The sequence below is a fragment of the Perca flavescens genome, chromosome 2, assembly GCF_004354835.1.
Source record: "Perca flavescens isolate YP-PL-M2 chromosome 2, PFLA_1.0, whole genome shotgun sequence".
Lineage (NCBI taxonomy): Eukaryota > Metazoa > Chordata > Actinopteri > Perciformes > Percidae > Perca > Perca flavescens.
Window position 1 is genome coordinate 6,757,298 of NC_041332.1, and position 22,394 is coordinate 6,779,691.

Sequence of the window (22,394 nt, forward strand, 5' to 3'; positions counted from 1 at the left end):
ACAACATTCAGTCTGTTTATGTGGCTGTAACGGTGCCCAGGATAATTCACCTGATTTGTGCCAGGACTAATATAAAACTTGACTCAGATGAGGGTAATGGTGTAGACACATATAGCCGACGGCCGAAAACCCCGTCGATATGATCAGTCGCGTCCCCGAGGTCCAAAAAACTGCCACAGAACAGACCAAAAAGACGAGACGTAATACACCTCTATAACAGCAGGCGGCGATAATCTGTAATGTCGCCCAAGAAATGAAAACCGGCAGCTGATTGGACGAACGCGTCACATGGGGTTTGTTTTCTCCGGAAATTCAGACCTGGACTGTCATGGCGGCTCGTTCAGAATACGATATCTCATATTGTACTAAAATAGTTCGCTGAAAACGTGTTTCTGAAAAAATTTTAAGCGAGAAATAGGCCATGCAGTTGCTGAATCTGTCTTCATTTCAGCTCAACAAAGGTCAGTTTAAAAGTAGAGATGTTCCGATACCGATACCGATACCGATACCAGTATCGGTATTGGCTCCGATACCGATACCAGCGTTTTAGGCAGTATCGGGAAGTACTGGAGTTTATGCACCGATCCGATACCACGTAATAAAGCCCTAAAGAAAATCTACATTAAAGTAGTTTGTTGTTTTTCCGTTATAACGGACTGTAAAAACTGGATAATAAAAGAAAGTTCTGGGGTTGACACACTGGTATCGGATCGGTACTCGGTATCGGCCGATACGCAATTTCAGGTATCGGAATCGGTATCGGGAAGCAAAAAATGGTATCGGACCATCTCTATTTAAAAAGATTTTCATCAGATTTTGAGAGGAGTTAGTCACGCTCATCCCACTCGTCATTTCCAGATTTAGCTCCACCAATCAGATTGGCCATTGAATCCGACTGCCCGCCTTCCAATTCAACATGTCAAATCGTCCCAAATGAAGGCCGACTGCCCCTCCAACGGACGTATCGGGTTGACCGGACAGAAAACTGTAAGAGATGTCAGAATAGACACACAAAAGATCTCCCTACAATTATCCCAAATTTAGACAATGCTCCCGCCGTGATGGTGGACATTTCTCAAATCAACCCAATATGTAGTGTGGTAACGTGATCATTACTCATTTTCAAAACAGTCATCGTGGATTAATGAGGCTTAAAGCGAATAAAGAATAAACTCACTCCACCTTTCTGCGGTGAAACATGACATCACCAGGATTAGCTGCAACATGTTTGCCGTTTAAACGAATGCTTCGGTTAAAGAGAAAACAAGACGCCGAGGAGGGATGCCAGCCGGTTTCATTCTGCTGCTTCACAGCGGAAACAAATGTTTGTTCCCAACGTGCTCTGAAGAAGGAAAGTCTTCGGGGGGGGGGAAAGAAGCAAGCAGCTCCTGGGAAACATCAGTGAAGTGAGGAAGGAAGAGGAGCATTTTGACATTGAGGGTCAGGAAAAAGAAAAGGCGCTTTTAAAGCTTTAGTGCTCAACTTTAACATTAGTTAAAGTCCGTTACATTCAAGCCGTTGCCAAATCACTATGCGTCAAATACATGTTTCTATTAAAGCCATGTAGGACATTTAATTCATAGCTTTTTTAAGCTTCAAAAACCAAACATTCTGCAGTGCTCTAATACTAAATAAACTGGATACATAAAACTATACAGCACTGAGCACATGGCACCTCCTGAATGTGCAAAACACATACCAGAATATGTAAACAGAAATGTTGTTAGGCCTACTTTACATTAAATTGTAAACAGAAATAATCGATTATGAGCCGGCCGATTATCGATGCATTGATTATTTGATTAATTTCAACACCTCTAGTTGCTACAAAACTAGTTAAGACTATCAGCTCCACACAACTCTCTCTGTATCTCTCAGTATGACTATGTTCAGAAGATTGGGGCGTCCGGTGACTTTCACGCGCAGAAACTTGAGCCAAGATAATGACCTCTTCTGAAGAGTCCATCATGTTTTTTTAATCCTCCGTGTCCTCCTTGGCTACTAGCAGCTGTGTGGAGGAGGCGTTGGGGTGGTGCACCATCACGTAAGGCTTGTTATCATGGGGACGCGCCGACAATTTTGTCGTCATTTCTTAGAATTCTTCATGGGGGAAGACAGAAACTACACACTACAGCTTTAAACTAATTTGTAGCCACGCTGGCAGGGAGAATCAAGATGTTGGTCTGTTGATCCTAAACGAAATATTTTGACCACTACGGATGGATTGAAATTTGGTACAGAAATCCATGAACGTCCGAGGAGGAATCCTTCTGACTTCGGTGTCCTCGTTGCCTGGGAGGAGTGTAGGTGGCGGGGCAGGGGCAGAGCTTTTCAGAAAGGCTTTCCTGAGTGGTTGAATCGGAAAATGCAGTTCTCACATTTTACCGTTTCATCCTGAATGTGCATAATGCAATTTAACTATGTGGGTATCTTCCAGTGGTTATACTATAATTGTAAAGGCCTGTTGGGGCACAACACTATTATATGTAGAGCTGTAAATATTAAAAATCGATTGTCAACTTTTACGTTTAAAAAAAGAAAATGGAGTAAAATTTTTCTGATTCCAGCTTGTTAAAAGTGATTATTTTCTAGTGTCTTCTCTCCTCTGTGACAGTAAACTGAATATCTTTGAGTTGTGGACAAAACAAGACATTTGAGGACATCGTCTTGGTCTTTGGCAAACACCGATCCATAATTTTCCACCATTTTAGAGACCAGACAACTAAACTATTGCAAGAAAATAATCAACAGATTAATCGACAATGAAAATAATAGTTATTTGCAGCCCTAATTATCCGACAATGTTGTCAATTCTATTCACAGATATAATAGACTCAAGGTAAAGACAAAAAGAAAATGCGACTCAAATGCCTGTCCATATTAAACATACCTATGTTATTCCCATACCTGAAACTGCTCTGAATGTGTCAACACAATGATTGAGGTCACTAGATCTTCCCAAACCAGTTAGCTGTCTGGGCCCATTGTTGGCTCCTCTCCCCTCCCTCCCTCCCTCCCTCCCTCCCTCACCCTCCCTCCTTCATCCTCCGCTGCTGCCGCTCCATTCCTCAGGCAGCCCGTCTCAGTGTCGGGGAAGGTTTTTTAACCGAGGGAAACCAAAGGAATCTCACTGAGCAAGCTCGCCAGTCAGCCAGCCAGTGACATGGCTTATACAGAAAGGCATAGAGATAGAGACAGAAACTGAGAGTGTGGGGAGGGCTCCTCAAGAGGAAAAACTAATCGTTTCGAGTCTGCTGAGTGTACAAAGACTGAAGCCACAGAGTTACTAGTTTAAATGCATTCAGCCTGTTGTTAACCCACTAACTAAATAGTTACACAACCGCTATTAACACAACAACGTCATTCAGTTTGAAACTGGGTTGCGTAAACCAATAACCAGTTTGACAGATGAAACCATGGCAGCGTTTCCTCTGCATGTGTACAAGCTTGGTGGGCCGCCACGCCGACAGGACGACAGGAGCCCTCGCCAGGCCGACAGGAGCCCTCGCCAGGCCGACAGGAGCCCTCGCCAGGCCGACAGGAGCCCTCGCCAGGCCGACAGGAGCCCTCGCCAGGCCGACAGGAGCCCTCGCCAGGCCGGGAAAAGCTTTCAAACGCCAAAAATAACTGCAGGACAGTAGAGTGTATTATCTAAACCTAAACTGCTAAATCATTTAAAAGATGATTTTTTTGGGGGGCATTTTAGGCCTTTATTTGGACCGGACAGCTTAGGCTTGAAAGGGGAGAGAGGGGGAGAGAGGGGGAGAGAGAGAGAGAGAGAGTGAGGGAGAGGGTGAGGGAGAGAGGGTGAGGGAGAGGGTGAGAGAGAGAGAGAGGGGAGAGAGAGAGAGAGAGAGGGGTGAGAGAGAGAGAGGGTGAGGGGTGAGGGTGAGAGAGAGAGAGAGAGAGAGTGAGGGTGAGAGAGAGAGAGGGTGAGGGTGAGGGGAGAGAGAGAGGGTGAGGGAGAGGGTGAGAGAGAGAGAGGGTGAGGGAGAGGGTGAGAGAGAGAGAGTGAGGGAGAGGGTGAGAGAGAGAGAGAGAGGGAGAGGGTGAGAGAGAGAGAGAGAGGGTGAGGGAGAGGGTGAGAGAGAGAGAGAGGGTGAGGGGAGGGTGAGAGAGAGAGAGAGAGGGTGAGGGGGGGGGGAGAGAGAGAGAGAGAGAGAGAGAGAGAGAGAGAGAGAGAGAGAGAGAGAGAGAGAATGACATGCAGCAAAGGGCTGCAGGTCGGAGTCAAACCGGAAAGTTAACCTCTGATATATGGGCGCCCGCTCTACCAGGTGAGCTAACCAGGCGCCCTAAACACGCGGATGGATTCGGTGTTTTCAGCGGAGGTTGGTCGGGGGTGGGGGTGGGGGGGGGTGGTACTCTCACCCAGGAGTAGGGTTGGGTACCGAAACTCGGTGCCAATAGGGAACCGGTGCCGACGTAAACGGCAGTAACGAGACCGAATAAGAACGAAAGTTTCGGTGCCTCATTTCGGTGCCTGACTTTACACTACACCTGACAGCATGTAACGTTAGCCTAGCTTTAGCTAGCAGCTGGATTAATCACGGTTAAAATGCTGACAGCTAACGTTAAACAGTGTAAAGTGTGACTGTATTTCACTGTGGAGGACTTCTACAGGACTGCGTTCACTTGCAGCTGCCATTGTCGGAATTAAACAACACAGATTCCCTTAAAACAGGTAGCCTCGTGGTGCATTCACAGTAATTGTAAAATACCCTTTTCCCATCTGGGGTTCAACAGCAATTTACTGGTGAAATAAGTTATTGTTATTGTTATAGTTATTAGCCTACATTATTATTAAATCTTTAATTTTGATCATGGCTTTAGGAATAAACAAGTCACTGACTGTACACTTATTTTTTTTCTTCTTCTTTTTTTTTTTAAACTTTATTGAAAAGTACCGGTTCAGGCACCGGTACCGTTTTAAAAGTATGGATTTAGCACCGGAATCGAAAAAACCAAACGATACCCAACCCTACCCAGGGGGGATCGGGTCCCGCGTGTCACGTATTTGTGTGTGATTGTTGCGGGGCAAAAATCCTTTATTACGCGGCACGTTTTCTTGAAAAATGCGATGGAATATTCTTTATGATATTTATGCAATTTCATGCGATGAAATTGCGAGAACTTGCAAAAACTGCAGTTTTATGAAACAAAAAAACAAGAAAAAACAAGTGATTGTGTACATTGTGAAAATGTGTACCTTCAGATTACAGTTAGTGCTTAAACAGTAAAAACTACAGAAGTACACAGTTGGCCTCGCTGGTATTTATTCAGGTTTTTAATGACTGAATGATGAAAGTACAGCTGCAAGAATCTGTTGATTAACTGCTTTAATCCAGCAGCAGAAATGTAGTTGATGTTGACGATGGATTAATCTTTTCAAATCAATTATGAAGTAAAGAAAACCCACCAAAAACATACTTGTTACAGCTTTAGCAGAGCAAAGACTAGCTTGCGAGTTTGATTCATAACGTAAACAACTATTGGAACATGAGCCTGGACATCTGATGGGAATTTTCCACAATAACGACATCTCACAGACTTGACAGATTAATGGATATTAGAAATAGCAGCTTGTTGCGGCCGGCAATTTACTTTCTATTTTTGGAATATCTTCACTCTTTTATTCGGAGAGACAGCTGATGCCAAACATTCAAAACGAGTCTGCTGCTGACACAAGCATTTTAGCAAAACCCTGAACAGATGTAGGAATAATTGAGCTTCTTAAAAAAAGGGATCAAAGAGGACAAAACAAAAGTCCCTAGATACACAAGACGTGGTGTTAAGTTTGTCCTCGGCACGGCTTCCGCCCTGGTAACCTTTACTTCAGTGAGTCAACAATGATGCCAACGAGAGCTTGATGTAGGTCTAAGCCTTCTTTTAAACTTTTATAGAGGCATGTAAACACCTTTATTTAGCAGTCATTTAAAAAACACATTTAAGGGACATTTATGGGAATTGATAGGTCTAAAAAAAAAAAAAAAAAAAAGTCTCCATCACAAGTTCCCAGCGTTTGTTGGGTCTGACCAAAAGTCCAAAATCCAAAAGATACTCAGTTTACTATAAGAGATAAAACTTCATATTTGAAAAGCTTTGTAAATCTTTAAATCATTTCAGTTGTTTTCAAATGCCAATTCAAAAATTGTTGCAGATTCATTGTCTGTCCATAGACGTAAAGCTATGGCTGCAACTAAAGACTTTTTTCATTGTCAATTAAGCTACTGACACTGACATCAGCTCCGCAAATAAACATTGGTTCCAATGACGAGGTTATCCGTCTGTAAGGTGTCTATATGTCAGTAACATTTTGAAATTAGCACTTCGCCAACAAACAGTACTTTGTGGGCAGTTGTGCTCAAGTTTGCGTGCTAACATAACATAAACTGTCTCTCTCTCGTTCGCCCTCCATGGTCGTGAATGGCAGTTTCGCGATTGACCCTCCGGCAACCACACACATTCTGCAGAAAAGGGCTCTGGCGGTGAAAAGCACCGCGATGCAAAGAAACGTGTTCAACCCCGACGTAGAACTCCAAAAAGGGTCACAGCGCTGTAGGAGCTCCGGCGTGGAGTTGACGCAGAAGCAGAAAACAGCCTTTATGTTCCCTTGGCTAGGTCTGGGCACCGAACGTCGATACTTTTAGGGCACCGAAAACAATTTTCCGATCCTATGAGCATCGAAAAATTATTAATCTTTCGGTGCCAAATTTCGGTTCCAAAAGCGTCTGAACACTTAAGCGCAAGCGTACCTGTCCTCTCTGCATACTGACCGAGAGCAGAGCTCCGACCGACACACACACACCTACACGGAGAGGTGCGGACCGAGTAAACTACGTCGTCGGCTCTGTAGTTTTGTTGAAGTCACAGTGAGTCACAGCGATGTCAATAAAAAGGGGTTTCAAGTGTGGTTACAGTTTTTCAAAATGTCACGCAGACAGCGTTTGCTGTGATGCGATATTAATGGCGAGCTGAAAGCGCTCACGGTGCTGTTGCCGTTACACTTCCTCTAAGCTCTAGGCAAGCAGGCACAACGGTGGTTTCTCTGCCCTGGTGACTGACTGACAGGCTGAGGTTGCAAGGCAAGGCAACTTTATTAATGTTACCCTGAGTGAGCAGTTTTACCAGAAGGTTTACATTTTGATTACTGTTTTGATTCACAATTAAGTTGGAAAATAAAAGCTTTGTGTTTAATGTATTTTTGTTGATGTTGAAATGGATTTTAAAACATATGGTATCGAAAAAAGTATCGTTAGGAACCGGTATCGAAACTGAGGTATCGAAATTGGCACCGGATCAGAAGATTTTGAACGATGCCCAGCCCTACCCTTGGCTGCTCTGCCTCGACTCTAAAACCGGGTTCAGCTGCCTCTACGGACAACATGGCGGAGACGCAGACACCAAAGAGGACACGGAGGAAGCCAAGACGAGAAAAGGAGAGAGCGGCCAAGCAAGAGTCATTCTAAGACGGGTTTTTAGTCGCCGGCGAGAGCTTTGCGAAATAAAAAGGCTGCAAGACATACGTCAGGCTCGCCAGCTCACAACTGAAAGTTGAAGCAGCATTTGACTTATTTAAGTTAAACCAAAAAAGGTTCCTGTAGAAGGTGTAAGAAAGGTGTAACCAATATATACCAAAATTCAAGTATTGTATTGCCACAGGTATTGAAAAGTTTTAAAAATAAGATCCACCACTGTTCAGCATTTTAGCACTACACACACACAAAACATATTGCTTGCGTATCTATTAGTGCTGCACAATGTTTCTTTTATCATGACTGATCGCCATATCAACTTGAGCAATAAACACGAAAGCCTGCGACATATCGGCAAAAGACATTCAGAGATATTTTTGCGAATAGTTGAAAAAAAATATCAGTAGAAAACTGCACTTTTAAAAAAAAAAGTTTTTTTTTAAAGTTTTTTTAACCGTCACTTTTTTTAGTGCTTAATTTGTTCAATAAAAAGAATGTTTGAACTCATTTCCTTTCGTTTGTTTTAAATTCAACAAGCAGTTGGTGGTATTGGAGCAGAAAACTGAAAGCAGCAGAAAGGCAGAACTAGGTACACTTTGATATCCACTTATTGCATAAGTAATATCGTTATATTCAACAACGTTATCGCATATCATATACTTTCCTCATATCGTGCAGCCTTAATTATGTATTTACACAAACCCATGAAGCCGACAGCTATACAACAGGCCCCGACATTTGACCCACAGAACTTTTCTTTTTAGTTTTACTCTTACTTTGGTCATTTTTTGTAACGGAAATTTGATTCCCAGTTTGGGATTAATAAAGTCCATCTAGCTAGCTATCTATCCATCCATCCATCTATCAATCCCATAATCTGACTAAACCTTTCCATTCAACATCAAAAGGAAAGTGTGATCCATAAGTAGGTCAGGATAGCTGATGTTATGTCTTCATAAAGCTGTTTAATGGAACAACGTTTTCTCACATCAACAGCGTGATGTTAGACAGGGAAATACAACCAGGGAGGGCTGTATGAGGAAGTTGGATGCTTTTGTGGTTTAAGGAACTAGACTGATATAAAGGCCTGTGGCTCTGTGTGTGCGTGTGTGTGTGTGTGTGTGTGTGTGTGTGTGTGTGTGTGTGTGTGTGTGTGTGTGTTTCTAGGCTTTTTAAGTCAATCACAGTCCAAGTAAAGCAATAACATATCCTCCTTTGTGTGCTCATCCACTTCCAGGACAGATTGTGCAATAACATGTTCAGTGTAGCAAAGCACGCACCTATTTATAAAAACATTATTAAACTATGAATCATGTTGCTGAACAAATTTAGGGGTTTTTCTGCAAGATAAAAACATGCAAACAGAGTGACATAAAGCCAATGGTTGAATGTAACTAAGTAGATTGACTCGAGTGCTGAACCCCTAAGCCTGTACTGAGGCAGCTGTACTTTAGTTGAGTACTCCCATTTTTTTGCAGCTTTATGCTTTTACTCTACTACATCTCAGAGGTTAATAAAAATGTACTTTTTACTGCACTGACGTTAAATTTGTCTGACAGCTTTAGTTAGATGTTTTTCATCCCCTTCCTGGTCCAATGAAAACCTCGTATCTCCAGATAAGTTGATGTTGAATGTTTGCGTTAACCGGTTTCTTTATACGCTGAGAAAATTATCCTACATCTTAAGCTAAATAAAGTCTTTAAAAAGTCTCTTTGGATCAGCTGGAAAAAATGCATCGTCAGATTCGTCACATAGACAAAAACATGGCTGTTTCCCTGACACCTTGAAAAGCTGACTTTTTAGACATATTAAATATTCATTGTGCAGTAAAACGTTGCCCTGTCACTGTTGTCCTCTTCTATCGGATGTTTCTGGATTCATATTCCTGCTGCATTAATGTGTATGTTGCATTTTCCCACTGGAGACGTTTAATGAGTACTTTAACCAGTTCATACTTCACGCACATTAATGTTGCTGATTACATACTTTTACTCAAGTAGCTAAGGTTTTGAATGCAGGATTTTGTACTTGTAGTGAAGTATTTCCACAGTGTGGTATAAGGACTTAAAGTAAAAAGGTAGCGGAGTACTTATTCCACTACTGCATGGAGCCCAGCAAAACAGGATTTAATCAGGCCTGGGCAGGTTGTTTAGCCGCTCCCAGGTAAACTAAAGGAACGCATTTACCTGGCACTAGCTTCAATTTAGGTGGAGCAAAGTTAGCTTGTTACTCACCCTGGTTCGAAGAACAGGACGTTTGATAATAATAATAATCTATAGATAATAAAATATCTAAAGACAGTAGTCTCGTCCTCCAAAACAACATGAATGGAAAGTGCCGCTGTGGCGAATCCTTCCGTCGGTGCAGTAGGTTGGGTTAGGGTGCTGGCAAGTCCTGGTGATGTAACTTAACGCCACCAAAAAAAAAAAAAAACAGGTTAGCCGGCTAACGTTAGCTCGCTGTCGACGGTTAAAGTTACCTAGCTCGGCTCGCGGCGGTTATACAGCGGAGCTAGCCGCAGTTAGCTTGTTAGCATCGAGCTGTTTACTTCCCAGCTGTCAGTGTCAGCGCAGTCCGGCTGCCTGTAAGTTACGTTGCAAGACTTCTTTGCGAAAACGAAGCGTTTGAGAGTCACTTTTAATAGTTTCCAGGTAGCTACGGAAAACTTTACCCGCACTCCTGACTTGCGAGCATTGCCATACTCGCCGCTGACACCGTTTTATCGGTGCCTTCTCGGAAACCCGGAAACGTACCGACACAAAATGGAAGGCAGAGCTATTTTGCGCCGCGTTAAAGTGCTGTCGTAAATGGCACATTCCAGACTTTTTTTTTTTACGTTTTTATTGAAACCCAAATATTTCTATACAAAACATTTTGTATTTATCTACAGTTAATGCAGTACAAACTAGACACAAAGTATGATTCAATTGGGTAGTGTAATCTGTAGCAATGCGTCATGTTCTATAAGATCATCATATGTTTGAGCTGATCCCAAAAAAAAATAATTTAGCTTAAGAAGGAGGATAATTCATCCTTCAGTTTATCACAAACATTCAACATCAACACATCTGGAGATACAGGGTTTTCACTGGACAGGAAGGGGATGAAAAACCTGTCACCTGAAAAGTAACTAGCCTACAGCTGTCAGACAAATGTAGTGGAGTAAAAAGTACAATGTTTACCTCTGAGATGTTGCGGAGTAAGTATAAAGTACCTCGAATTTGTACTTACCTAAAAAAAATACAGTAATTTTATAAATGCTGTTACTTTTCAGCACTGAATACTTGTTACTATAAGGTGTAATTAACTATTTTACTACGTGCAAGTTATGGTGAACTTCAGACTGGTGACTCTGTAGCCTGTGTAAGGTATTTCTAAAAAACAAAAGAGCTTTAAAGACTTCTCATCTCTTGAGGAACACTAGGGACAGCATCGCCAGATGATTTAAGTTGGTTATTTATTGTTAGTTCATAACAATAAATAACCAACTTAAATCATCTGGCATCAACTGTAAGCTATATATTTATGTGCACATTGGAAAAAAAAATACTCCCTGTATTGTTACATAGACAGATAGACAGATAGATAGATAGATAGATAGATAGATAGATAGATAGATAGATAGATAGATAGATAGATAGATACTTTATTCATCCTGAGGGTGACAACCTTAGACAACCCTAACACAACACACACACACACAAAAATCACTCAGAAATTTAAAGAGTTAACAATTTGTGAAGTGATAACAAAGGTCTGGTATGGACTGATCATTTGACGCAATGCCCATGATAAGGTGCTATATGGTAGAGTGTGTGTAATGGTGGAAGTGCAAAAGAGAACAGTGCAGGGATTGAACAGTGCAATAGGTTATTATTAAATATTAACTGTGACTATAAAGAGACAAGAATGTAAACATAATTGCTCGACAAACAAGAAAAGAAACAATAGACTTATATAAGAACAACATATAACAGGGAATAAGTTACAAGATGTAGATGTTATGAATATGTGTTGAAAATGTATTTATTAGGAGTAACCCCTTGAGATGCACCATCTCGAGGGGGTCCTTAACAATAATTGAATATACAGTACAATCATAATTAGACACAACAGTAAAACAGAAACAGACAACAAAAACAAGCTGAAAAAAAAAAAAATACAAAATACTTGTTGTATTGTAATGAAACTGTGTTGATAATAAAGTTTGTAAAAGAGAAGAAGAAAAAAAACCGTTGTCTATAAATAAGTGTTTATTTTTTCCTATATGATATTGATAAAATGTCTTTGAAAGCAGCATAAAAGTTAGGTGACGAATTGAAGTCACGCATGCGCAGTGCAGACTAAAGCATTTCCTGTCAAGATGGCGCTGAGCAGAGGAGCAGGGCTGTGGAGGACATGCTGCAGGTTGTTACCCAAACAACCTCTCCTGTCCCCCGCTGCGGTCCGAACACAGAGCTCCGTGAGCGGGGACCCGGTGGCCCGGACCTCGCTGTCCCAGCCGCCGTGGCCGGAGCAGATGAGCTTGGTCCCGGCGGAGGAGGAGCGGAGCCGACACGCCGCGGTGGTGAGCACCGTGAACCGGCGGATCGACCAGCAGGACTTCGGCCGCCTCTTCGCCGTGGTGCACTTCGCCGGGCGCCAGTGGAAGGTCACCGGCGAGGACCTGATCCTGATCGAGAACCACATCGAGGCCGAGTGCGGGGAGCGGATCCGCCTGGAGAAGGTGCTGCTGGTCGGCGCGGAGGACTTCACCGTGCTGGGCAGGCCTCTGCTGGGGAAGGACCTGGTCCGGGTCGAGGCCACCGTCTTGGAGAAGACCGAGTCCTGGCCCAAAATCCACATGAGGTTCTGGAAGAGACACCGGTCCGAGCGCAAGAGGATCATCATCCAGCCGCAGACGGTGCTCCGCATCAACAGCATCGAGCTGGCCCCCAGACTCACATGATGATGATGATGATGAAGAGAACTGGACTATTTCACACACAGACTGTTTGTTTTTCACTTAATATAAATATGTAACACAACTGTTCATGAGTTGCTGTAATGCAGCAACAAGCTGACTGTTTCCATATAACTTAGCCCCACTTGTTGATTGGGTTTAAAATCTGTAAATAATAAAGCTTCATCTTTTGCAGTTGACTTATTTCTCTATTACTTTCTAATGTATATTACATCATCATTTAGTAGTTTATTGAATCTAAATCTTGGACACTAAAGCTGTCAGACAAACGTAGTGGAATAAAAAGTACAGTATTTCCTTCTGAGATGTAGTGGAGTACAAGTAGGCCTATTAAGCATAAAATGGAAAAGTTTAAGTACCTAACTAAACTGAAGTACAGCACTAGAGTAAATAGTTACTTGGTAACCTTCCACCACTTAATCCAAGTAAACATGGTCTCAAATTCAGTGTCGTTTATACATCTTCATGGGATTTCTTGTTGTGAAAAGCTGGTCATTCCTTAGACAACAAACCACTATACAAATGATAAGTTAATAAATCTGTTGCCCTTTTGGAATGTAACTAAGTACATTTACTCAGGTGGTGTACTCCAGTACAAGGTGTATGTATGTATGTTTTGGGGCATATTTAGGCCTCTTCAACAGGACAGTTGAAGACATGAAAAGAGTGAGAAGGGAATGACGCAGCAAAGGGCTGCAGGTCGGAGTCGAACCTGCGGCCCGCTGCGTCGAGGAGTACACCTCTATATGTGGGCGCCCCCCTCTACCAACTGCGCTACCTGGGCGCCCGTATTTTCATTTTATGCAACTTATACTTCACCTCAGATGCAAATAGCGTACTTTTTATTTTGGGGCTGCAACTAACGTTTATTTCCCCAGTCGATTAAGATATTGATTATTTTCCGGATGAATTGATTAGTTGTTTAATCTCTAAAATGTCAGAAAAATAGTGAAAAATATGGATCAGTGTTTCCCAAAAAGTCCAAGAAGACGTCCTCAAATGTCTCGTTTTGTCCCCAACTCAAAAGATATTCAGTTTCCTGTCCCAGAGGAGAGAAGACACTAGAACAACATTCACATTTAACACGCTGACATCAGAGAAGTTTTGAATCAAACTGATTAATCGATTATCAAAATAGTTGATTAATTTTTCTTTGAAACTCTAATGTATTTAAGATCTTAAGTTACTCTGCAGATTCTTATTATTAATGAAAAATATTAATTTATTAGCATTTTAGTGCTAGTTAAGGAAGTGAAGAGCATTTTCCCCCAAATGTGGAACAAAGATACATGAGACAAGAAGAGTTTTTAACAGTCTGCAAAACGACAGCTTTTATTTAGGAACCTGATTGAATGGTCTCTGGGAAACGGGGAAACTGCCCGTGGGCGGGTCACCCGGCAGAAGACCCATCTCTCGAAGGCACTGTCGAACATTTCTGCTCAGTGGTCGTACGTTTACTCGTAACTGAACCCCGAACACAGGAGGTGATGTTTTTTTTTTAGAAATCAGGAGCTTGTCCAACAGGCAAAAAACAAAACAAAGTGATTAAACCAAAGGACATGTTGCTACTCACGTAGTAATATCTTAAAGGGACACGCCACCGTTTGTTGAAAGAGTTCTTATCACCGTCTAGCTGTAGAGAGGAGGGCCAACGCATTTTTTTGTCTCAGTGCAAGTAATTAGTTTTTTTTTTTTTTTTGTCTTTTGTTGGCTCACTTTTACTCACAACATGCTAAGCTCGCCCCTCCCGTCCCTTCCACGCACTAACCCCCAAACACCAAACCCCCACCTCCAAATCCTTCTGGTCAGTTATTGGCTGCTCCCTCTTAGTCGATTAGTCGATTAATCTGTCATTTTGGTCTTAGTCAGCTTAGATCTCTTTAGTCCATTAGTCATGTTTGATGCTTTTTTTTCATGCTGAATGACTTATTTCCAAGAAACGTACGAGCACATCTCTGGTAAACACGAGAATCAAAGTGGTGCTTTTAGCACGACTATTGGCGGAGAAACTCAGATTTACAGATCTGTCGATTAAATCAACTAATCGATTAGTCGGTACAGTAGAATGAGCGTTAGTCGACTAAGAACTTCTTCAATCGAGCACAGCCCTACACTGTTGGTTATGTTTGGTGGTGCAGGTTGGCGCGGTTTGTTTTTTGGACACATTCCCATCATCCTTTTCACTTTTTTTTTTTAAAAACAACCATTTCAGGCCTTCCTCTATGTCCAATAATAAAGATACAACTTTATTCATCGCAAGGGGAAACCAACCGGCAGAAAAACCTCACGTTGATCTCAGAATGGCCGACCATCACTGTATTGCTACGTTTTTTTTTTAAACCCACACGCATCCTGCGGGGTGCTGACATGCAGAGTTAAGACACGCGGTTTTCATTCATTCTCAGGCCCGAGAGCCGAGTCGGCCACTACGGCCGTCGGTTTGATGCCGAGGTTACGTCTACACGGCTACGCTTTCATTTTTTGAGCGGCTTTTTGAGACAAAAAAAAAAAAAAAAAAAAAACGATCTCGGCCCACACGAGAGTTTTAGCTACCGGTAGCTGAACTAATCTCCGTCCGTATGACCACGTCTGACACCACGTGTCACGTGACGGTTCACTCACACTGGGCGTGTGCGTGCCGGTGTAAACAGGAAGCAGATCGTTGCAGACGTTACTCTGCGGTTGTAAATCATGGATGGAGAAGCTTTTTGCAGAGAGAACGACGACGCCGGGCCGATAAGACCGACTGTTTTCCGAAGGTCTCCGTTTGAGTTTCCTGTCCAGAACGCAAAGCAACCCCGGAGTCATGAAACCAAAAACGGGGGCAGCGAGGTTTCCGAAAAGTCTCCGTTTTCAGGGGCTCGGGAACGTCTGAGTAGTGTGGACGCGAGGCGTAAACGTAGCAAAAGATTTTCGTTTCTAAATCAAAACGTAGTAGTGTAGATGTAGCCTACGTTTGATTTGAGGATTTAGGATCAAGTCAAAAGGATCGGTTAGGAGTTTAAGTCCATCTCGTTACTTCTTGTACGTTGCGAGAGTTGCTCCTGTCCGTACTGGCCCTGAAGGGATCCCTTCGATCCACTCGGCAAAAACGTGTTTTAACCCTTGTGTCGACTTCGGGTCAAATTGATCCGTTTTCCATTTTTGTTTTATATCATCAAATATGGGACGTAGAAATAAGCGCTGAAAATGTGTAGAAGAAAACATTTTACAATTGAAAACGTTGGAAAAAGCAAAAACAAACTGTGAAAAAAGGCGTCAAAAACGTTGGAATAAAGTTTTTTTTTTCAAGGTTGACGGGAAGACAACACAAGGGTTAAACAGGGATGCACCGAATCCAGGATTCGGCCGAATATTGGGCTTTTTGACGGGGTTCGGATTCTGCCTAACCTTTTCCCACCGAACCGAACCATACGCATGCACTCGGCGCGCTGCCCTGCTCTACGTAATGAAGGCGCCGTTGATTACGGGAAGGTGTTTATACGTAGGTGGAGCGTTCAATGCAGTAAGCTGTGAGATAGTAAAAATGGAACTCTTGAGCAGAAAAAGTTGTTGTTTGGCAGTACGTTCAGTCAAAAGAAGGCCATTCAAGTCCAGCTACGTGTTCAATTTGCAACGCCGATTTGTCTGGTGGTGGCGAGGACCCTAAACTATACACAACATGGCCGCTGTTACAACATCTGGTACGAAACATCCAAAAGAATACGAGTTGTGCGCGAAGGAATCTCCAGACAGCAGCCGAAAAGCAGCAACTTCAGGTACGTTACATACATTAGTGCGTTCACTGTGTTAATGGACTGAGGATGGGAGGAGGATTCGGTATTCGGTCGAACCCCAAACATCTGGATTCGGTGCATGCCTAGTTTTAAAGCGTATCGGAAGCTTCTGTTGAATAAGTTAGACAAACGACGAGACTATCTTTGTCCTGGTAGCTGCGTGAGGTTTATACCTGGCGTGTGTGGCGTACTCACAACAAACCAAGATCGGCAAAGAAACAAAAACGGAGAGAATTTCGTACCAAAAACACTGAGTTAAGATATAAAAAAATAAAAAAATCACAGACCAACAGCTCAGTCGTTGGACCTAGAAATGATCCGATCTCCACCCAATGATTGATGACGCAAAATTTGCGTTTAAATGAAACTCAAAAGATTAATTTCCGGACAGGTAAGGTATGAATAAAGACAATCTACATCGGAAAGTCTCTGTTCCAAGTCTGGATTTTTTTTAGTTATTTGTATTGTTATAAATGTCAACTTGTCTTTAAATGAGGTTTTCTTTTTTACATCTGGAAAAGAACCTGGAAGTTTGGATTTCACTTTGTTACAGAAATGCTAAACTTAGCTGTACAGCATCAGTCCTGTTTGCACCCATCACACCTGCTGTTTGACTGTCTGGTAACATTTCTTTTCTCCGCTAAAAAAACCTCCTGACATCATTTATGAGATCCTGAATTAACTGGATTTTCTACAAAACTGAGAAAATGCAGGCGTCAATCAAAGTCTGTTTGTCAAAAATGTGTCTAATCTGCTCTTTTTTTCCTGAAAACAGACACCTCCCACCTTTACCGCTGACTTTGCCCGTTGTGAGAAATTTGAACTCGAGATCTATTCCCCCATTCTTAAAGCAGCCTATGATCCGTGGTGAAAGCGCTCTGTGCCGGCTGTGTGCTGTCGTTTTCCTAAATATAGAGAGAGGTGGAGACGACTCGGAGGAAGAGCTAACCTCGGAGTGGCACACCCGCTCAAAGTTCAAATTATTTCACCTTTGACCTCGTTGCTGCGGCCCTTTTCAGAAGATGCAACGACGACGTGAACCTGCGCTGCACTTTGCCTCCGTGCGCTGCGCCCGACCTCGCGGTTTTACCGCTTCACGCAGCTACTGCTGTCGCTTTTTCGCGTGATCTTTAAAAGAAGAGTCTGTCGGAAAAGCGCGTACCTCGTTCTCTCCTCTCGTCCTCGTTTGTGCGATTTAAGGAGTTCCCGAAGAGCGATCAGGGAAGCAGCGGGATCAGTCGGGAGGAAGATCTATATACACGACGACAGGCTCTCTTTGAGACACACTTCTGCCTTCAGACCCAGTCCCTTGGAAGCATACCGAGGCCCTAACGAAGACATTTAAGGATTTTATTCCCCATCAGAAAAGGATCCATTTCTTGACCAGTACGGACAGGAGGAGCAGTAACAGCAACCCTTTAACCTTAGGTAGAGCATGTGTGTGTGTTGCATTAAAGATAAACTTTAAAACTGCAGAAATATTCCCCTTTTTGGCCTTTCGGGTGAACTGCAGCGCAATATATATATATATATATATATTATAATTTAGCGCAATATATAAATATATATATTATAATTTAGCCCAAATTTAGTGAGCTGGCTTTCCACCTTAACGCGCTCCTTTGTAGGAGGACACCCAAAACGCCATCTGCTGAATCGGAGAGGCTCGTGATCATTTGCTTATCACCAGACATGCAGACATCTGAACGTTTCGAGGCGGACCGAGCCTACCAGCCTACCAAAAAAAAACCAACAGGAGGAGGCAGAACCTCCTCCTTGTGTCACAGCAGCAACGAAGGGAACCATTTTCAAAACAAAATCTCCAGTATAATCTTCAAAAGTCCAATTAGAATTGTCCAAAAGATCGACTCCTCTTCCTGATGATAGTCCTCCTCCTCCTCCTCCGTCGCCCGAGGGGATTTCTTTTTCTTATCTCCGTCTTCCGAAGCGTCCGAGCCCCTCTCGAACGGGTCGTGGGGCACCGTCTGATCGTAAAACACCCGCATTTCAAACTCGCTCTCCTTGTGAGACGGGTGGCCGTAGATGCCGATGCCCACGGGCCTCACCAAGTCCCCCGGGACCACCACCACGTCCTGGCCGCAGGTGGCCGACTGCAGCTTGTAGGTGTCGAAGCTCGGCCGCAGGGTTTTGTCCGACACGTAGAGGTCCGCGTCCCCCTTGAGGCTCTGCATGTGCAGGATGATCCTGCCGTCGTGGTTGAGGCGCAGGTAGCTGTAGTTCCCGGCGCCGATGTGGCCCTGGACCACGTGGAGCAGGGTCCACTCTTCGGGGATGCCGTCTCCCTCCGAGAGGCTCAGGAAGCCTCGGGCCTGGGACAGCAGCAGGGAGACCAGCAGGGCGATGCAGCTCGGCATCATGAAGGCATCGGTCGGTCGGTCAGCGCCTGGACGACACCGGACAGCCTGGCAACACACACACACACACACACACACACACACACACACACACACACACACACACACACACACACACACACACACACACACACACACACACACACACACACACACACCAAGCTTTAGAACACAAACCAACAGAGACAGGAAAATAAATTCAACTACAGATGCCCCAATTACAACTTTCCAGGCCGATTCCGATTTTCTTTGAGTTAGGCCGGCCGATACCGATTTTAGCCAATTCTGATTTCATCTTTCTTTTACAGCACACTAGAGCTGGGCGATTTGTTTCCCTAAAAAAATCTGCAATTTTTTTTATAAAAAACTCGATTTACGATATTCGATTCCCCCCCCGCCCCACCTTCCATTTAAAACAAAATAACTGCGAACTGTAAATATATTTAAAAAATATATATATTTATTGTATTTAATTAAAGTGCATCAACATAAAGAAAATTGCAAAGGCAAACCCTTTCTCTAAGTGAAAAGTCACTGTGCAACAAAGATTGTTAAACATCCAAATTATTTATACTGTATTTGGATTAAAAAAAATCGATTTTTAAATCAAATCGATTTTTTTCCCAGCCCTACAGCACACACAAATATTTATTTTCTATCTTTTCTTCAATAGAACATGTTATGAACAGATAATGGATCACTATAAAATAGATCTATATAAATTACTCCTGGTGTGATACATTCTCACACACACACACACACACACACACACACACACACACACACACACACACACACACACACACACACCTAAAAGTGTAAATGTTAGAACCATTTCCTTCTTTTCACATCCAATATCACACTAAAAAAAATTTGATTCTGGTTTTTGGTGTGGTCCCTCCACGCCCCACTTTCTCCTTGCAGATGTTGCATATTGTAAACTTGTTATCTTGTAAACTTGTTGAATGTCCAAACAGCCGACATGTTGCAGTTTAACTCACGAGGTTCCCTACGTGTGCGAGAACTGTAACTCGTATAACTTATGTTGTCAGTTAATCGTAGCGCTGACCTCATCAGGTAAATTCCCGGATGAATTTACCTGATGGAGGTCTGAGACCGAAACGTTGCATTTTTCTAAATAAATTATTGCATGCCTAATGGTCAGTGTGCGGGACTTTCTCTAATACTTTTTTAACTCAAAAGGTAGGCACACTGTCATATAAATTAGGTTCATTGACCATAAATTAAAAAATAAAACGTTTTAAAAAGTGAAAAAAAAAAAAAAAAAAAAAAAAAATAACAAGAGCCAAAAACGCTGGAAAAAAAGCACCACACATTCAAATTCACTTTTGACCTGGATGGACAACAAGTTCACGGTCGACGGGAAGACAACACAAGGGTTAAGAGGCGGATCTACCGGGGTGGCATAATGCCACCCTAAAAGAAAGCCTGGCCACCACTGCTGCCACCCCAGTTGGCAGCAACACATTTAAAGTTACGGCCAATTTGACCATTTATGTGCTCAAAACTCCAATGTCCAACTGCAACTGTTTGCTTCCCCTGTCACAAATCTGCCTCTCATCACCTGGGTCTTACCTTAATGCCTGTCCTGTGATAATGCACCTTACTTCTATCACACTTCTCTCTCCTATTAAGTGAGATCACATGGTGTGTGTGTGTGTATATATATATATATATATATATATATATATATATATATATATATATATATATATATATATATATATATATATATATACACACACACACACACACACACTGGAGTCAGTCGCAGTGGGCTCTGAGGATTGAGTGACAATTACAGGACCTGAATACTACTTCTTCCACCAGCGCCTGTAGGTTTCCTGCTATAAAGTAAAACATGTTAATCTGAGCTGCCTCTCAGGACAGTCTAAAAGAAACCACTGACCCTGGGCAGGGCTAAAAATAAACAGCTCAGTCTCTGACCTTTGATACGAAGGTTGTAACGTCTTTCACAAACCTCATTTTCGTTTGAATGTCCAGCTTCAGGACTTTTAAACCAGATACGCGTGAGACGTTTAATGTTAAAAAACAATCCTGGTTGGTATAAACAACTATTAGTCTCAATAACTTGACGCTGTATCCGAGTTTAATGCTAACTTGCTAACACACCACACCTGCCAGCAGCTATACAAGCTGTATGTAAAGTATGGAAGTCCATTTCCGTCAATGTGATGCGATAAAGATCCTATAATAATTCATCATGTTCGTGAAAAACTTTCCCAAAATATTGAAGTGTCTCAAAATAATAATAAGAAACATACCAAACATGGAGAAACTCTTAAAATTGACTTTGTATCTCAAAATGACCTACATCTAAAAAATAATTACATTTCTCATGTATTTTGAGATACTAGCTCCCTCATTACTTTGAGATACTAGCTAGCTATCTCATTATGATGACTAACAACAGCGGAAATGGGTTTCACAGCACTTTACACCCCAACCGATTAAATATATTAAATAAAAAAAACCGGCAAAATACATGTTCCTGTAAATGAATATTTTGGGAATATAACGTTAACTGCGCTTAGCAGAAATACGGCTAGCCTGAGCTAACAGCAAGCCATTTACTTATTTAGATAACTAGCTAGCTTCTTATCTCAGTTCGGTTAGCTGACGCGGCTAACATTGCTAACGTAGTTAACTAGCGTGTTCAGTTTGAGCTGAATCCGCTGACGTTTCCAGGGAACGGACCCAGCCGAATCACTCCGAACTTGATTAATTAAGTTATGAATTGATTACTAAACATGTATTAATCAGCAATTTAACAAGCCATTCCCGTTTACTTACACAGCTGTCATTTCCTAACCAGCATCTTCTCCCAGGTCCAAACCCAAAGTTCACTTCTTCACCTCCTTTAACTTTGACTCACCGACGCCCGAGCACCACTCGCCGGCGCCCCTACCGGTGAAACATGGTAACTGCACCCAGCAGGATCCACTTAAACCTCAGTGTTTTAAATGTTTTTATAAATCTAACAGACTAGACTTAATGACCCAAATAAATAAATAAAAATAAAGCAAGGATATGTGAATATTATGCAAACGTTTTATGTCTTAAAAGGACATTTTTAGGCTATAGTTATACATTATATGGTTTCATTTTTACAGAATATAAAAACAAGTCTGTTTAGTTGATTAATTTCTGATGTTACATGCTACATTTACTAAAGTAAATATCTGAGTACTTCTTTCATCACTTCCCAGGGGTTGGGACTTTTATTTTATTATTATTATTTTTTTAACTTAAAAAGGCCAACCATCATAAGTAGGTTTAAAAATATTAACTGGATAAAATCCAACAGAAATCAAAACAAACCCAACCCAAAGAGAGAAAGCCTAACTGGAGTCAATCTGCAGTGGTTGACTAGACTGGAACACATGCTGCTCCAAGCTTAGATAGTTAATTCATTAATTTGTAAGGGACACATTTGTTTAAAAAAAAAAAAAAAAAAAAAAAAGTAATAAAATTACACTTGACAGGAAGATTTCTTGCATGTTATCCCCATTTTTCCTCACATTTACCGGTAGCTTTCTACCGTCTCCGGTCAGATACAAAGGCAAAAAATGCTACCAAAATATTAAAGTGCTCATATTATGCCCATTTTCAGGTTCATAATTGTATTTAGAGGTTGTACCAGAATAGGTTTCTTCGGGCTTTTTCACTTTGTAAACCTATAATGTGCACAAAAAAGATATACAACACAATAAAAGGAAAGAGGAAAAAGTCAAAAAGCACAATATGAGCACTTGAAAAAAAT

At 42.1% G+C, this 22,394-nt stretch overlaps 3 protein-coding genes across 5 annotated transcripts in view; 1 reads left to right on the forward strand and 2 right to left on the reverse strand.

The window, feature by feature from the left end:
- wipf2a (WAS/WASL interacting protein family, member 2a) overlaps positions 1–10,244 on the reverse strand; it is a 33,505-nt gene extending 23,261 nt beyond the window's left edge. The window contains 1 exon segment of the mRNA XM_028568763.1: positions 9,710–10,244. The gene's annotated coding sequence lies outside the window, so the exon portion shown is untranslated.
- A 1,544-nt stretch (positions 10,245–11,788) lies between these two features.
- mrpl21 (mitochondrial ribosomal protein L21) lies at positions 11,789–12,646 on the forward strand. Its single transcript, XM_028568683.1, has one exon. It carries the CDS (start codon positions 11,839–11,841, stop codon positions 12,421–12,423), a length of 585 nt encoding a protein of 194 aa, XP_028424484.1. The 5' UTR covers positions 11,789–11,838; the 3' UTR covers positions 12,424–12,646.
- A 3,368-nt stretch (positions 12,647–16,014) lies between these two features.
- c2h6orf120 (chromosome 2 C6orf120 homolog) lies at positions 16,015–21,522 on the reverse strand. 3 transcript variants are annotated; one of them, XM_028568695.1, is made up of 2 exons: positions 21,425–21,522; positions 16,015–18,637 (listed from the first exon to the last, which is right to left on the reverse strand). In XM_028568695.1, the coding sequence occupies exon 2, from the start codon at positions 18,590–18,592 to the stop codon at positions 18,023–18,025; it is 570 nt and encodes a 189-aa protein (XP_028424496.1). In that variant the 5' UTR covers positions 18,593–18,637; positions 21,425–21,522; the 3' UTR covers positions 16,015–18,022. The 3 variants fall into 3 exon arrangements, with proteins under 3 accessions (XP_028424496.1, XP_028424513.1, XP_028424503.1); XM_028568712.1 differs by lacking the exon at positions 21,425–21,522 and adding an exon at positions 20,896–20,913; XM_028568702.1 differs by lacking the exon at positions 21,425–21,522 and adding an exon at positions 20,592–20,789.
- Between the last annotated feature and the right edge of the window lie 872 nt (positions 21,523–22,394).